This window comes from Oryctolagus cuniculus, chromosome 2 (genome assembly GCF_964237555.1).
Source record: "Oryctolagus cuniculus chromosome 2, mOryCun1.1, whole genome shotgun sequence".
In the NCBI taxonomy this organism is placed as follows: Eukaryota; Metazoa; Chordata; class Mammalia; order Lagomorpha; family Leporidae; genus Oryctolagus; species Oryctolagus cuniculus.
In genome coordinates, this window is record NC_091433.1 from 73,044,442 (window position 1) to 73,061,933 (window position 17,492).

At 41.6% G+C, this 17,492-nt stretch overlaps 1 protein-coding gene and 1 non-coding gene across 4 annotated transcripts in view; one reads left to right on the top strand and one right to left on the bottom strand.

The window, feature by feature from the left end:
- Window positions 1-307: 307 nt before the first annotated feature.
- MTMR7 (myotubularin related protein 7) overlaps window positions 308-17,492 on the top strand; it is a 130,133-nt gene continuing 112,948 nt past the window's right edge. Inside the window, exon 1 of one of the 3 annotated variants that reach the window (XR_011386326.1) lies at window positions 308-481. Coding sequence is in view for 2 of the 3 variants with exons in the window: in XM_051842594.2 (XP_051698554.1) it covers window positions 458-481 (24 nt within the window). In the remaining variant the exon portion in view is untranslated. The remainder of the gene's footprint in view (window positions 482-17,492) is intronic. The other 2 variants (XM_051842594.2, XM_002709345.5) reach the window with 2 other exon arrangements.
- LOC127490460 (U11 spliceosomal RNA) lies at window positions 6,969-7,103 on the bottom strand. The gene has a single exon (XR_007918409.1). It is a non-coding gene; the product is annotated as a U11 spliceosomal RNA (small nuclear RNA).

Genomic DNA, 17,492 nt, shown 5'->3' on the forward strand with positions numbered 1-17,492 from the left:
TCAAAGTATCAGATAAGTTAATATATTTGTTATCAGTCAATACAGTCATCAGCATGCCCATCAACAATGGGCGATGTGCAGCATCACGTATTCCCCATCTCTCCTCCAAGATGCCACACCCAACACAGCGCGCATTGTGTGTTTAGGAACAGTATAACGTTGGCTCTCTTAATCGGAAAGAGCGGCTCTTGCTCGGGAGACCCCAGCCAGAAAAAAGGTGGGGCGAAAGCAGTGGGAGCAGGTGTGAGACGGCGCAGAGCCGCGCGCTCTAGGGCCGCGCGGGCGCCTGGGCCCCCAGCACCACGGGGCCTGGCGGCGCGGGCGCGGCCGCACCTGGAGGCGGAGCCAATTCATCGCGCGTCCTCTCCTCCGCGCGAAGCCCCCTCCCCGCGTCCCTCCCGCCCTGCCGCGGTCTCCGGGCCGCGCCCGCTGAGGACCCTGCAATCCTGGGCCCGCCATGGAGCACATCCGCACGCCCAAGGTTGGTGGCAGGAGCGCGGGTAGAGGCGGGAGAGGAGGAAGTGCCAGAGAGATGCTGAACGCGCTGCGAGGCGGGGGAGTGGTGGCGGGGCGGGGGAGACGCGAAGTCCCTGCGTGGGGCGCTGGCGGAGCCTGGATCGCGAGGGAGGAGCAGGCAGAGCCTGAGCATCCCCCAGTCACTGGGAGGCTGGACTTTTTCCTGGTGCCTCACAGGCCTAGCCTGGGCTCTTGGGTGATCCGACCTCTTGTCCTTGGCGCTGTGCAGCGGACAGAGGTGTGGGCAGGAGGGAACCCCAATTGTCTGCTGAGTAATGGACTACTAATCAGCTCTTGCTGTGGCTTCGTACTAGGCTGTTTGAAATTAAGATTGTTATGTTCAGCTGTTGGCTGCTTTGAGCAGTAGAGAGGCAAGCAGACCTTTCAATGACAGGTGCAGGGAAAAGAGTTGCGTGCAGATGGAAATGGTTGAAAGGGCGCAGAAGCTTATTGGTCTTGGGGGTCAGACCCAATTGATTCGCCCTTCGCGTCCTCCAGCCAGTATCTGCTATGGACTGGATAAAGAGCCAGCAATGTAGCATTCACTGTAGGTTGGATGATGGTGCATTCTTCCCTTGTCCAGACTGTTTTGTTCTTTGACGAACAGGACACAGTTTGTAGATTCGTCCACTGGTGTGTCTTAATCAGCCCCAGCTTTTGCCACACGACTGAAGCGACTGGCCCCAGTGTTGACTGCAGTATCAAATCAACGTTGTCCGGATAATATAAGTGAGAATGAAAACGATGGTAAACATTTTTAACAGCCCTAAGCTAGTGAAAACATGTATGTTAAAATCCTATTAGCTGTTTCTTGTTATTGCCAACAGGATTTTCTCTTGTTGAAAATCTTGGCCTTTGACAAAGTGCGGTTATAGCTGTGTGTGTGTGTGTGTGTGTGTGTGTAGGTGTGTAGGTGTATGTAACCAGAGCACAGATGGACCCAATATCCCACTCACCTCTTGGGGGCAAGAGCTTTGCTTTATCGTCAGCAAGAAGAATCCATTCCTAAATTCTGGAATGGTTCCTGAGTATCTCTTTGTTAAAGTAGCTTTAAAATTAATTCCTGTAATTAGAAGAATAAATCTTATAGTTTGCTGGAGAATGCCTACTCCAAAAGTACATTTAAATTGTACTGACTTTGCACTATGGACTTAAATTGTTGCCTCATAATCAGGAAATTGTAAACTTAGAAGACAATGCTGTAAGCCACAAGATAGGTGGCTCAGAGATTTACAGGTTAAGTGGTACTAAATAATTTATTCAGAATTTAACTCATAGTGTCCTCTTGCCCTTGCAAAGGGCATCCTTTCTTTTCTGCTGATGGAGACCCTTTATAAAAATGATATTTGAGGTGAAGGTCACTGTCAGTGATCTGGTGACATGACACTGGATGTCCCTTTCTTCTGGAATATGAATTTACAGAAGTAAAAGTCTTTTTCTAGTTTATATTCCAGCTCACCAAATACAAAGCCATATGTATAAATGTAAGCAGCAAGCAATCTTCTCATCCTTAAAATTTATTTTCATGGACACACTCTAAAACTTCAAGTCAGAAACCCCTTTCTATCTGGAAATGGAAAGAGAGGTGAGGCCGTAAAGAATTTCCTGAAGTGTGTCACTGGTGTGAGGGGTCATTAGCAGTTATGATACTTCGGGGGAGACACAATCCAAAATGCAGAGTGTTGGATGGGTCAGATGAATGTGTCCAATCTTTTTATTCCACAGGCATTTGAGAAATTTTCTTGTGCCAGGATTTGTGGTAGATCTTGGGAGCACCAGACCTCTAGGAAGTCAGAGATTGGAAGGGGTAGCAGTCATGAATATGTCATTGTCTCTGTGGGGAGCAACTCAGACTAGACTGTTACTCGAATTAAGACTTATTCTATGCATCTGCTCTCCCACAATATGGCGCTGGGAGAGGAGTAAAAACAGCTTCTACACAGCTGCCTCTGGTTCAACCAATAAACTATAGGACCTGCTCCTGATTGGAGGAGAGCAGCTTACTCGGCGTGTGGGTAGCAGAGTTGGGATTGGTGGAAGAGGACTATAAAGGAGGAGAGAGACAACATGCACCAGGAACATCTATCTGAAGGAACACCTGAGCAGCCCCCGAGAGAGCCGGCCGGCCGGCGGTGTGCCGCTCCCCCGCGGAAGTGGGGAAAGTGGCAGGGGGAACCGCCCTTCCACAGAGGTGGAAGGGTCGGTAGCCAACCCGGGAAGAACCAGCAGCAAACCCGGGGAGGGCCGAGCAGACAAAAGAACAGCGCAGGGTCCTGTGTCGTTCCTCTGTGAAGAGGGGGAGCGACAGTCTCCTAGAGATAGGTACAGGGAACAGTGGTATGGAGGGAGAACAGTCAGAGGATGAGCTGCACCATGATGGATGAAGGAAGCCTTCCTAGAAGAGCTAAGGCTTCACATGGAAGGAGCCAAGGAGGACCAGGAGCCTTTGAGACATGGCTGTGCTGTAACTTTGTAAATATGTACTGTAACACATTGGTACAGCCCCCACAGAAGCTGAAGACAGTGTCACTGATAAAGACAAGTGAACCTGAGGTACGAGGTTAAACAGCATCCTTCTTTTGTTTTACATTTTTAAGTACAAAATTATTTTTTTTTTTTGACAGGCAGAGTGGACAGTGAGAGAGAGAGAGAAAGGTCTTCTTTTGCCGTTGGTTCACCCTACAATGGCCGGTGCACTGCGCCTATCCAAAGGCAGGAGCCAGGTGCTTATCCTGGTCTCCCATGGGGTGCAGGGCCCAAGCACTTGGGCCATCCTCCACTGCACTCTGGGGCCACAGCAGAGAGCTGGCCTGGAAGAGGGGCAACCAGGACAGAATCCGGCGCCCTGACCGGGACTAGAACCTGGTGTGCCGGCGCTGCAGGCGGAGGATTAGCCTAGTGAGCCGCGGCACCGGCACAAAAATAGTTTTAACTGTCTAAATCAAAAAGCAGATGACTACTATAGAGCACACGCTGTAAAATAGGTAGCGGTTAACGGCCACATTCATTTTTACCATTTGCTTCCATTATACTCTAGGGCATCTGGTTGGGTAGGTTTCCTTTGACTTCATGATGGAATTTGTAAAGAGTATACACAAAGATGGTTTATCTGACCCTGTAGGTTTGAAGCAGTGGCATCCATGTGGGTGCCAGTGTTTTATTTTAAGAGGAGAAGAAATGTGTGCATATGTCATGTACATTTGCTTTCCTATTCCAATGAAAAGCATTCACTTACTCTTTGTGAACTACATACGTCCATCACAGCTTGTGTGTTCTGTTTCAGTCCCTGGAGTGTGGTTGAAGGAGACAGATGCATGTGAATAATCTGAAATACTTAACACATATTTCTTGCTGGGTGTGTGTGTGTTTAATTGCACCCTTTATTAGAGCATATGCGAAGCAGGATGCTTCTCTCTCAGAATGGTTCCTCTGTAGGAAAACTAAAATGTTCCAAGGGCAAGGCATTTTGCAGTTGGGTTAAAGGGAAAACACCAAGCATTGCCTGTTCTCATCACGGTGAACTTTGGGGTTTCCACTTCACTTGTCTGAATTCCTTTGCTTCTCTGAAAACTTGCTGGTGCTTAGTAATAACTTGGTTCAAGTACTGCTTTGTTGTATGACAAGACTCAGGCTTTCTAGAAGTAGCTTGAAGCATCTGTAGGATATGATCTCGTACCAATCAATGCATATGTGTATGGTATATTCTCCATTTTGTATGAGTCTTTCTGGAAGGCATTTTTCTCATATGTGTAAATTTTAATTATAAAGTAGACTATGTGCTAAGCTCTCAAACTCCAAAGTAGCTGTTTAATACCTGCACTTCCTTGGTCTGAGCCATCAATCTTAATAGCCTCTGAACTCATCTACTAATTTTGTCTCCTACTCTTCTCTAATTCCTTTTCCACAGAGGGCGCTGGGTCGTGCTTTTATGCCACAAATGGATCATGTTACTGTGCTAAGATTTTGAGTAGTTTCCCTTTGTATGTTTGAAATAGAATGAAAGTCCTGAGTGGTCTGTAAGTCCCAGGGTAGGCTGTGTATGGCCACCACAAAACACACCAAACACTGGAGTTAAAGGAAAGGTTTATTGTTGGGTGGGGTAAACCAACAGGCCAGAGGGAGAGGGTGAATGAGAAAGAGAACCTGGGCTGGAAAGCTGTGTTTGGGTCCCTGTCGCCCATTAGGATATTAGAATGGAGTTCTGGGCTCCGGTTGCAGGCATTTGAAAAGTGAACCAATAGGTGGAAGACAGATAAGTCAATCGATCAATTGCTTGCTTGCTTGCTTTCTGTCTTGCCCTGCCTTCTAAATAATAAGTAAATCTTTTTAAAAACATATTTTAAAAAACATGGTTTTAGAAGACTGTGTGTACATGTTTTGAATTCAATGGGAATTTCATCATATTAATTTCCACATTTAAAGCCATTATAATAGTGTTAGGATGGACATTTCATTTACTGATTGTCATCTGCATTTATGTTTATTCTTCTAGGATGGAGTCTAGATGGAATTACGTTGTTGAAGATCAACAGTTTCATGGTTGAGATAGATTGCTAAATGACTTTCCAATAATTTATATCATTTAATATTTTCAGAAAGAGGGTATAGAGTGTCATTTTTATGTACTATTCTGTTATTTAAAACATTTGCTAATTTAAAGAATAGCACTTCATTGTTTCATTGTATTTTTTATCATTAGTGACCCTTTCCAAAAATGTGTTTATTGATCATTTTATTTATTTATTTGAAAGAAAGAGCTACAGAGAGGGAGAGACAGAGAGAAAGGTCTTCCATCCTGGTTCACTCCCCAAATGGCTGCAATGGTCGGAGCTGAACCGAGCCGAAGCCGGGAGCCAGGAGCTTCTTTTAGGTTGCCCACATGGGTGCAGGGGCCCAAGAACTTGGACCATTTTTCCACTGTTTTCTCAGGCCATAGCAGAGAGCTGAATCAGAAGTGGAGCAGCTGGGACTCGAACTGGCACCCATATGGGATTCCGGCACTGCAGGTGGCAGCCTTATCTGCTACGACACAGCACTGGTCCATGCCAGAGCATTTTTATCATCTCAAAAAAAAAAAAAAAAAAAAAAAAAAAACCATCACTTTGGGAGGCATTCCCCTGGCAACCACTAATTTACTTTCTGTCTCTACATGTTTTCTTTTCTGAACCTGTCATATAAACTGGACCATACAACATGACATTTTGTGACTTATTTTTTTTACACTTAACCTAATGGTTTCATGGTTGTCCTGATTGAAACATGTATCAGTACTTCCTATTTTTTTTAACTTTTATTTAATGAATATAAATTTCCAAAGTACAGCTTATGGGTTACAATGGCTTCCCCCCCATAACATCCCTCCCACCTGCAACCCTCCCCTTTCACACTCCCTCTCCCTCTCCCCTTCCATTCACATCAAGATTCATTTTTGATTCTCTTTATATACAGAAGATCAGTTTAGCATACATTAAGTAAAGATTTCAACAGTTTGCTCCCACACAGAAACATAAAGTGAAAAATACTGTTTGAGTACTAGTTATAGCATTAAATCTCAATGTACAACACACTAAGGACAGAGATCCTACATGAGGAGTAAGTGCAGAGTGACTTCTGTTGTTGACTTAACAAATTGACACTTTTGTTTATGGCCTCAGTAATCACCCTAGGCTCTTGTCATGAGCTGCCAAGGCTATGGAAGCCCCCTGAGTTCACCGACTCTGATCATATTTAGACAAGGCCATGGTCAAAGTGGAAGTTCTCTCCTCCCTTCAGAGAAAGGTACCTCCTTCTTTGATGACCCGTTCTTTCCACTGGGATCTCACTTGCGGAGATCTTTCTCTGTGTCTGTCTGTCTGTCTCTCTCCCCCTTTCAAATAAATACACATAAATAATTTTTTAAAAATAGGAAGTGTCGTACATGGCTGCATCACGGAAGCTGCTGACAATCTCTCAGCTCCTCTTTGGTCCCTAGTTTCCTGCCTGCCCACGGCACTTATGTGATTGCATTTCTTAAACTCTGAGCCCTCAGAATTCTTCCCCTGAGACACAAGATTTACTGTGTACGCAGCACTCGCACGGGCTATTCTATATTGGGCCTTAGACTTGGTTGGGGGCAGCACACTGAGATAATTTGAACGTGAAGTTCATGCTGTGCCATGAGTAATAATGCCTTCTTTTTCTGATCTGAACTCTTATGCCTTCCGCCATCATCTATGAAACTATGGAAGGCTACTTGTTAGTTTGTTAGGTAGGTTAAAATGTCAGACACAGACACTTTGTAGTTTTTGACAGTTTATGTCCTAGTATTTGATATTTAATTTGTCTCCATTTTCCACTCTTATTTACTCTGATAAACACCAGTGTATTTAAAAATTACATACATCTCCATTGTCTCAGATTAAGTATCTACAATGTGTTTTTTGGTTCCATTTCTGTCTCTATTTTTTTTTAATTCAAGCGCCAGGACCAATGATCACCAGCTGTCCCAGTACCAAAAAATTATGCTTCCAAAATATCTTGATGTCGATTCCACATGAAGAGCAAACAGAGCCACCCTACGTATCCCACTCACAACAGAAGCCCTTTTTTTAAAAGGTGTTTTTATATATCATGCTCTATTTTCCTATAGTGTTATATCTATCTCCTACTGATGTGGCAAAGGAACTTTAAAAATAATTCTTGACAATTTTAAAGTATGGATTCTCATTCATTTATATTTCTATCCTTACGGGTGAGATTCAATCTGTGTGTATCTATGTGTGTGTGTGTTTATTTGTAACAATATAAAATAGTAGTGAGGGAAGAAAATCCTTAAATAGCATTACAGCTGTTTTGCTGAGTCTAGTTATTCCTCACAATCGCCTGGTTAGGTGAGCACTGTCACCATTTCACAGATGAGGAAGCTGAATTTAAATAACTTATTAAGCTGCAAGAGGCAAAGTAAGGTTTCAAAACCAGGGAATGTGACCCCATAGTTTATGTTCTTAACAACTGCACTGTTCAGTGCTTTGCTATTGAGAATGGAAGAGTGTGTGCAGTTTAGACTGTCAGTAGTTCCACATTCTGAGTTCTAGGCCCTCACCAATTCTGCTTGCTTTGTTGCCTCTGAGTTAATGGGCATTTCTCTCTGTCCTTGTCATGTTTTGATTCAGATTTGTCTAAAGATGAATGATTGCTTGTTCGACTCTCTTTTTCACAGATCATTCTTTATTTAAACATTTTAGGGAAGTGCAGTGTACATACCAAGAGATGCACGTAAGTGCACAAATAAAAGTTTTTGTCCTCTGAGCACACTTGCAACCAATACCCAAAGTAAGAACATTAGTATGACCTCAAGAGTCCTCACTATTCCTCCCTCTCCATTTCTTTCTTTTTTTATCATGGGAAAGGAGAGTATATTCTCATTTAAATAGTATGATTCAATAAAGAAATATTTATATGTAAATATGGAATTATGATTGTCATATAATTTATATAATTTATAATTTAAACTCTCTATATAATAACTACATATTAACTTCCACAAATAAGAGAAAACATATTTGTCTTGTCTGGTTTATTTCTCTTCTCATAATCATCTCTAGTTGCATCCAGTTGGTTGCAGATGTCAGGTTTTGTACATTTTTATGGTTAAGTAATATTCCACTGTGTAGATATGACATTTCTTTATCCATTCTTCAGTTGATGGACATTTAGGTTGATTCCATATTTTAGTTATTGTGAATTGTACTGCTATAAACGTGGGAGTGCTGGTGTGCCTTTCATATGCTTATTTCATTTGGTTTGTATATATTCCCAAGAATGGGATAGCTGGGTCAGATGGTAGATCTATTTTTAGTTTTATGAGGACTTTCCATACTGTTTTCCATAATGGTTGTACCAATTTGCATTCCTGCCAACCATGTGTTAGTGTACATTTTTCTCCAAAACTTCACCAACATTTGTAGTTATTTTCAGATAATAGCCATTCTAACTGGAGTGAGGTGATAACTCATTTTGGCTTTTATTTGCATTTTCCTGATTGCTAGTGATCCTGAGCATCTTTCCATGAGTCTGTTGGCCATTTGTATTTCATTCTTTGAAACAAGTCTGCTCATACCCTTTGTCTATTTCTTAACTGGATTGTTTTATTGTTGTTGAAATTCTTGAGCTCCATATATATTCTGTATATTAATTCCTTATTGGATGAACAATTTGCAAATGTTTTCTCCCATTCTATCAGTTGCCCCTTAACTTGAATTTTTTCCTTTGCTGTGCAAAAGCTTCTTAGCTTGATGTAATCTCATTTGTCTAGTTTTGCTTTTATTGCCTATGCTTCTGGGGTCTAATCCAGGAAATCTCTGCCTTGTCCAAATCCTTGCAGCATTTCCGCTATGTTTCCTCTAGTAATTTGAAGATTTCATGTCTTAAGTTTAGATCTTTAATCCATTATGAGTTGATTTTTCTGTGGAGCATAAGGTAGGAGTCTTGATTCAAACTTCTGTGTGTGGAAATCCAATTTTCCCAGCAAATTTGTTGAAGACACTTACTCTCCTTTCTCTAGAGAGTGATTTTTGATGGTTTGTCAAAGATTAGTTGGTTTGGGTTACATGGATTAATTTGTGGGATTTCAATTATGTTCCATTGGTCTACATGTCTGTTTTTGTCCCAGGACCAAGCTGTTTTGATTATAATAGCCCTATAGTATGTCATGAAATCTGACATGTGTAGCACATTCTTAAGCATCTTTTGTAAGCCTGGGAGAATGGTGACAGATTCTTTCAAATTATGTTTGTTATGAACGGTTATTATTTCACCTTTGTTCATAAATGAGAGCTTTGCAGGGAACAGTATTCTGGGTGGATAGTTTTTTTCTCTTAAGACTTGGATTATATCTCGATTTTTTCCCTCTGATGGGTATTATCTTTGAACTGTGCCTCTGTGGCTTAGTGGAATGTCTATGCTTTCAGTGAATACTGAAAGGTATGTAGTGGGTGTGGCCAGGAAGCTCTGGTCAGTGCTCCTGAGTTGGGCAAGTATTCAGGGTAACACCCAAGTTGGAAGTGGTAGCCCTCCTCTTATTAACAGAAGTGGGAGGAGTGAATGATCACAACTTTTGGTGTGATTACCCCATCACCTCCTCTCCTCCAAGCTGAGCAATGCCCAGGTATTAGTCCCCAGTGTGTTCAACACTGATCTGTACCACTAAATGAACTGCATAAATGATCCGCGCAGTCCTCACTGTGAGCAGAGTTCCCACTGCAGTGAGCTGCCCTGTCAGCTAAAGAACTCCGAGAGTGTGGTTTTCCACCCAGTTTGCCCAGTACCCCAGCTGTACGTCTGTGCCTCCCACTAAGGTCCACGTGGTTTCCAGTGATTTTGCAGGACCTCTCACTAAAGTTTTCCTTGCAACTTTCCCCTAAGAATATACTTTTTCCACTTTTTCACTTTTTTTTTTTTCTGCTAAGTTCACCTAGCCTAGAGCATACCTCCCTGTCACTATTCCACCATTATATGCTCAATTTTTAAAAGCTTGTTTTTTATCATGAAAAGATACTATGTTTTATCAATTTCTTTCTCTCCATCTATTGAGGTAATGATTTGGTTTTCATCTTTAATTTTGTTTATGTAATGTATCAGATTTATAGTTTTGTATACGTTGCACCATCCCTGCATCCCTGGGATAAATTCCACTTAATGTGGATGAATGATCTTTTTGATATGTGGTTGTATTTGATTTGCTAGTATTTTGTTGAGGATTTTTGCATCTGTGTTCATCAGGGATATTGGTGTAAGGTTCTATTTTGCTGTTGTTGTATCTTTCTCTGATTTTGGAATTAAGCTGATGCTGACCTCATAAAATGAGTGTCCAAAGGTTTCCATGCCCATTTGAGTATCACTCTGGACACTTGCCACACCCAGAGCTGTTGTAAGAGTTGTCTGGCCTCACCTGGCACACACTCCTGGAACTTAAGTGTAATCCTTAAGCATTCTGCCAAGACCCAGAGGCACATTTCTAGGAATAAAGCCTTCAATAACAAAACCATCCCTTCAGAAGAGCTAGAAACAAAGAGTTCCCCCAGGTGCACAAAAATCAGCATAGAAATGCAAGAAACGTGATTAAGAAAGGCAGTATTACTCCCCCCGCCCCAAAATAATAATGCATTAATATTGGACTGTGAAGAAGGGGGAATTGACAAAATACCTGTAAAAGAATTTGAAGGAATGATTGTGAGGCTACACAAAAATACAGAGGAACAGTTAAATGAAATTAGGAAATCAGTATATAACTTGGATAAGATATTCAGCGAAGAGTAATATTGAATAAAAACCAAACAGAAGGGGACTGGTGTTGTAGCCTAATGGTTAAGGCCACCACCTGTGATGCTACATCTCATATGGGCACCAATTCATGCCCTGGCTGTTCCACTTCTGATCTAACTCCTTGCCAATGGCTTGGGAAAGCAAGAGAATATGGACCAAGTACTTGGGTACTGCAACCTGTGTTGGTGACCCAGATAGAGTTCTTGGCTCTGGACATTGACCTGGCCCAGATCTGTCTCTTGTAACCATTTGGGAAGTGAATCAGCAGATGGAAGAGATCTCTTTCCCTCTTTCTCTTCTCTCTCTCCCTCTCCTCTCTCTTTCTTTTCCTTTTTCTCTCCATCTCTCTCTGTAACTCTGACATACATAAAGTTTGTGGCCAGCATTGTGGCATAGTGGGCAAAGACACTGGCATGATATATGGACATGTTCCAGATCCCTGCGTATGGCCTGGGAAAAGCAACAGAGAATGGACCAAGTGTTTGGGCCCCTGTCATCCATGTGGGAGACTTGGATGAAGCTTCCAGCACCTAACTTAAACTTGTCACAGTGCTGGCTGTGGTAGCCATCTGGGGAGTGAACCAGCAGATGGAAGATTTCTCTCTTCGCTCTTTTTATAGATCTGTAGCTCTGACTTTGAAAATAGATATATAGGCCGGCATCGCGGCTCCCTAGGCTAATTCCCTGCTTGTGGCGCTGGCACACCGGGTTCTAGTCCCGGTCGGGGTGCCAGATTCTGTCCTGGTTGCCCCTCTTCCAGGCCAGCTCTCTGCTGTGGCCCGGGAGTGCAGTGGAAGATGGCCCAAGTGCTTGGGCCCTACACCCGCATGGGAGACCAGGAGAAGCACCTGGCTCCTGGCTTCAGATCAGCGCTGTCCACTCACTGTCACTCACTGTCCACTCTGCCTGTCAAAAAAAAAAATAGATAACTTTTTTTTTGACAGTGAGAGAGACAGAGAGGTCTTCCTTTTCCGTTGGTTCACCCTCCAATGTTTGCTGCGGCTGGTGCACTGCGGCCAGCGCACAGCGCTGATCCGAAGCCAGGAGCCAGGTGCTTCTCCTGGTCTCCCATGCGGGTGCAGGGCCCAAGCACTTGGGACATCTTCCACTGCACTCCCGGGCCACAGCAGAGAGCTGGCCTGGAAGAGGGGCAACTGGGATACAATCCGGCGCCCCGACCGGGACTAGAACCCAGTGTGCCAGCACCGCAGGCAGGGAATTAGCCTAGGGAGCCGCGGCGCTGGCCCAGATAACTCTTTAAAGAAGCAAAAACCAGAAGTATTAGAAATACTTAGATTAGATTAGAAATAAGTCAAATAGGAAATACAGTGGAAAGCCTTAACAATAGACTTGGTGTGGCAGAATAAACAATATCTGATCTAGAAGTGGTTCTTTTGAAATATCCCAGTCAGATCAAAATGAAAAATGTAGAAAATAAAAGAAAAAGAAAAAATTATAAAAACTATAGCATTTGAGATCTATTAGATATTATCCAACAACCACATATATGAGTCTTAGGAGTTAATTAAGGTATGGAAAAAAAGAATGGATTAGAAATCCTATTTTTGAAATAATGGCAGAAATTATCTCCAATCTGGAGAAAAATATGAATATCCAAATACAGGAAGTGTATAGAACCCCACATAGGCATGTTTAGAAAAGATCCTCACTCCAATATATTTTAGTAAAATTTTCAAAACTAAAGCATAAAATGAATATCTTAAAATTTGCAAGAGAGAAATATACCTTTATAGGAGTTTTTTAAGTTTTACTTATTTATTTGAAAGTTAGAATTATATATAGAGAGAAGGGGAGACAGAGAGAGAGAGAGAGAGAGAGAGAGAGAGGTAGGTAGGTAGGTAGGTAGGTAGGTAGGTAGGTCTTCCATCTGCTGGTTCGCTCCCCAGTTGGCTGCAACGAACAGAGCTGTGCCAATCCGAAGCCAGGAGTCAGGAGCATCCTTTGGGTCTCCCACATGGCTGTAGGGGCCCAAGGACATGGACCATCTTCCACTGCTTTCCCAGGCCATAGCAGAGAGCCAGATTGAAAGTGGAGCAGCCGGGACTTGAACCAGAGCCCATATGGGATGCCGGCACTGCAGGTGGTAGATTTACCCTCTATGCCACAGTGCCAGCCCCTCTTTATAGGAATTTTAAAGATAACTGTTAAAGGGACTTCCACCAGATTAACTGCAGATTTCTCAAAAGAAACCCCGTAGACCAGGAGAGAATGGAGAGATGTAGTCCAAATCCTAAAATGAAAAATAAAAAAATTGCCAACCTAGTATACTTTACCCAGAAAAGCTCTCATTTGTTAGGGAAGTTGAAATAAGGACCTTCCAAGACAAAAAGAATTCAAAGAATTTGTCACCACCCAGCTAGCCTTATATAAATGTTTCCTGAGGTTATAGTGAACACAGAGAGAGACAATCAGCATCATGAATGAATGTGAAGCCAGACAACCTCCTAGTAAAAGAACAAAGGAGATTCAAAACAAACAATAGGAATATTTATGGAAAATGGCAGGACCAAGTCATTACTTACCAATAATAACTCTGGATGTAAATGGAATACACTCTCCAATTAAAAGACACAGAATGGCTGAATGGATAAAACAAACCAAGACCTGTCTATATGTTACCTGCAAGAAACATACTTCAGCAATAAATATACAGAGAGACTGAAAGTGAAAGAAAAAGATATTCATGGCAATGGAAATGGAAGCAACATGAATAGCTCTATACTCCTATCAGACAAAGTAGACTTTAAGACAAAAACTGTTAAAGGAGGTTAATAAGGTCATTATGTAATGGCTTTGGTTGGACTAAGTTTGGATTGTTATTTTAAATATGATGATAATGTTGCCTTCTGGATGAAATGATATGTGAGCAGATACATAAAATCATGAGGGAGCAAACCATATATCTATGTAAGGATTAAAGTTAAAGGCAGAAAAAATATCTCATGCAAAGGGCTCCAGGAAGGAGGGTGCTTGAAGAATTCAAAGAGTAGGGGAAAAGCCATGTGGTTGAAGAGCAGGGGGTTTGGTAGTTGTGGGCAGTGAGGTTTGAGAGAGAGAGAAGGCACAGATTATATGTAGACTTTCACTGTGGGTGTGAAGAGATCTCTTGGAGCAGTCGGAGCTCCGCCTGAAATTTAACAGGATCTGGCTAAGATAGATTTGTAGGAGGGGTAGGCAAAGATTAAAAAAGTGGACCAGGCTAGAGTTGATGGTGTTTTGGACCAGGGTGGTAGGAACGCAGGTGAGAATCAACTGGATATACTTTGCAAGGAGAGTGCTGTTTCCTGAAGGAGCACATATGGGAGGAGAAACAAACAGGAGTCATGGACAACTCCAAGATTGAGATTGGAAAGACTACGGAAAGAGAAAATTGGAGTGGAGTGAGAGGGAATCAGAGTTTAGTTTTAAAATCTATTGAGATTGAAATGCTTATTTTACACAGAGTGGGTGATGTCCTTAATAAGATCCAGGTGCTGTATTAAGGGACTACAGAATGACACTCCAAGAGTGACATACTTTTTATAGGGTTATTTTACATGTGTGTATATATATATATATATATATATATGTATATGTATATACAATACATATATGTGTGTATATGTATCTTATAAAGGTCTCAAATGTTTTTTAAGATAGTCTGATGTAAATAAAATAAATTTAGTCAATAAATACAAAATCTGAAAAACTTTCTCTTCAACCATATGTTTGTATGTTGACCCATATTTCTCTAAGGGGAGCATTGTTTTTTACAATGACTTAATTGTGAATATTTTACCCTAAAACATATACGTAAATATATTAACTCCCGATAGTTTAATCTTGATGTTTTGGTACTCTGCCATCTATTATCCATCAAGATATAAGTTAATAGACTCTAAGCAAATACATCTCCCAGTAGGCAAGGAATGTTATATTTGAAGGTATATTGGATGATTTTCTTGTAATGTGGATGATTTCCTCTGGTTTCTAAGTATGGGTGTTTATATCCATTTTAAAAAGCAAACAAATATACTTACAACTCAATAACGGCAAAAAAAATGAACTCAGTTTTAAAAATGGGCAAATAGCTAGAAAAGGAACTTCTCCAAACAAATATGCTAATGGAAAATTAGTACATGAAAAATATCACTAGCCATTAAGTAAATGCAAACCAAAACCACAGTGAGATACCACTTCATACCTGCTTGAATGGTTATCATTAAACAAAGAGAGACAAAAACAACAAGTATTATCAAGGAGGAAGAGAAATTGGACCATTATGCATTGCTGGTGGGGATGTAAAATTGTGCATCTGCTGTGGAAGACAGTTGGGTCTTCAAAAAGGTAAACATAGTATTACCATATTACTTAGCAGTTCCATTCCTAGGTATATGCCCAAGAGGCCCTGGCCTGGCCTGGAGCAGTAAGGGAGTAAACCAGCATATGGGAGCTCTCTTTCTCTCTGTCTCCCAAATTAATTTATTAATTAATCTATCTCTTTATTTGTTTGCATGAAGAAAGACCAATAGATAGCTATATACCTGTATTCATAGGTACAAAATTCACAACAGCCAAATGCTGCAAACAATCCTAGTCTCCATCAGCAGAATAGACAAAATATGGTATGTGCAATGTAAACACAATGGAATATTTCTCAGCTATGGAAAGGGAAGAAAGTTCTGATATATGCTACTATGGGGGTGAACCCTCAAGACATTTTGCTAAGTGAAAGAAGTCAGACAAAAAAGACAGTGTATGATTCCACTTTTATGTGGTATCTAGAAAGGGCATATTCTTAGAAACAAAAGTAGATTAAGTATTACCAGAAGCTGGAGTAGGGGAAATAAGAATTGTTGCATAATATTTATGGAGTTTCTGTTTTAGATGCCAAAAAAGTGTTGGAAACAATGGTGATGGGTACACAGTGCTGTTAATGCATCTATTACTGGTGAATTGTGTATTTTAAAATTGTGAAAATAGTATATTTCATATTTTGTGTATTTTAACACACACATAGATTTGTTGCCTGATATAAACAGCACTCAGTAAATATTTATTGAGTGAATGAATTTGTTGAATAAATGAAGGAATTCAACTACACTTAATTTGGTAAATGTATCTCAACTACATTAGCACAATAATTGGATGCATTGTGGCTCAGAAGTCAAATGCTAGTTTTAATTCATAGTCTATCAATTTTTATATAAAGCTTTTATTTAATAAATATAAATTTCATAAGTACAGCTTTTGGATTATAGTGGTTCTTTCCCCATACCCGCCCTCCCACTCTCAAACCAACACACCTCCTACTCTCCCATCCCATTTTTTCATTAAGATTCATTTTTAATTATCTTTGTACACAGAAGATCAACTCTATACTAAGTAAAGATTTCAACAGTTTGCACCCACACAGACACACACAGTATAAAGTTCTCTTTGAAGACTAGTTTTACAGAGGTCTTACGTGGTGGGGGGAGTGCACAGTTACTCCTTCTGTTGATTTAACAATTGACACTCTTATTTATGACATCAGTGACCACGCAAGGCTCTTTTTTTTTTCTTTCTTTCTTTCTTTTTTTTTTTTTTTTTTTGACTGTCAGAGTGGACAGAGAGAGAAAGGTCTTCCTTTGCCATTGGTTCACTCTCCAATGGCCGCCGCGGCCGGTGTGCTGTGGCCAGCGCACCGCGCTGATCTGATGGCAGGAGCCAGGTACTTATCCTGGTCTCCCATGGAGTGCAGGGCCCAAGCACTTGGACCATCCTCCACTGCACTCCCTGGCCACAGCAGACAGCTGGCCTGGAAGAGGGGCAACTGGGACAGAATCCGGCGCCCCGACCGGGACTAGAACCCGGTGTGCCAGCGCCGCAAGGCAGAGGATTAGCCTAGTGAGCCGCGGCACCGGCCCACCCAAGGCTCTTGTCATGAGCTGTCAAGGCTATGGAAGCCTCTTGAGTCCACAAACTCCGACATTATTTAGACAAGGACATAATCAAAGTGGAAGTTCTCTGCTCCCTTCAGAGAAAGATATCTCCTGCTTTGATGGCCCCTTCTTTCCATCGGGATCTCACTCACAGAGATCTTTCATGTGGGTCATTTTTTGCCATAGTGTCTTGGCTTTTCCATGCCTGAAATGCTCTCATGGTCTTTTTAGTCAGGTCCAAATGCCTTAAGGGTTGATTCTGAGACCATGGTACTGTTTAGGGCTTTTGTCATTCCATGAGTCTGCTGTGTGGCCTACTTCCTTTGTTGGATTGTTCTCTCCTTTTTAATTCTATTATTGTTAGCAGACACTTGGTCTTATGTATATGATCACTTGACACTTAATCCTATCTTTATGATCATTTATGAACTTAAATTGATCACTTTAACTAGTAAGATGAAATTGGTACCTGCCAACTTAATGGGGTTTAGAGTCCGATGGCAAGTTTGTAGCTTTATTAGGGGTAAATCCAAAGGGATTTGGCAGGGATGCCAAACTGTACATCTCCTCCCTCTCTTACTCTCAGCAGTGGCATTGTCTGTGTGTACAAAGGCTATTGATTTTTGTGTATTGACCTTATATCCCACAACTTTACCAAACACTTTTATAATTTCCAATAGTCTCTTAGTGGAGGTCTTTGGATCCCCTAAATAAAGAATCATATCGTTTGCAAAAAGGGATAGTTTGACT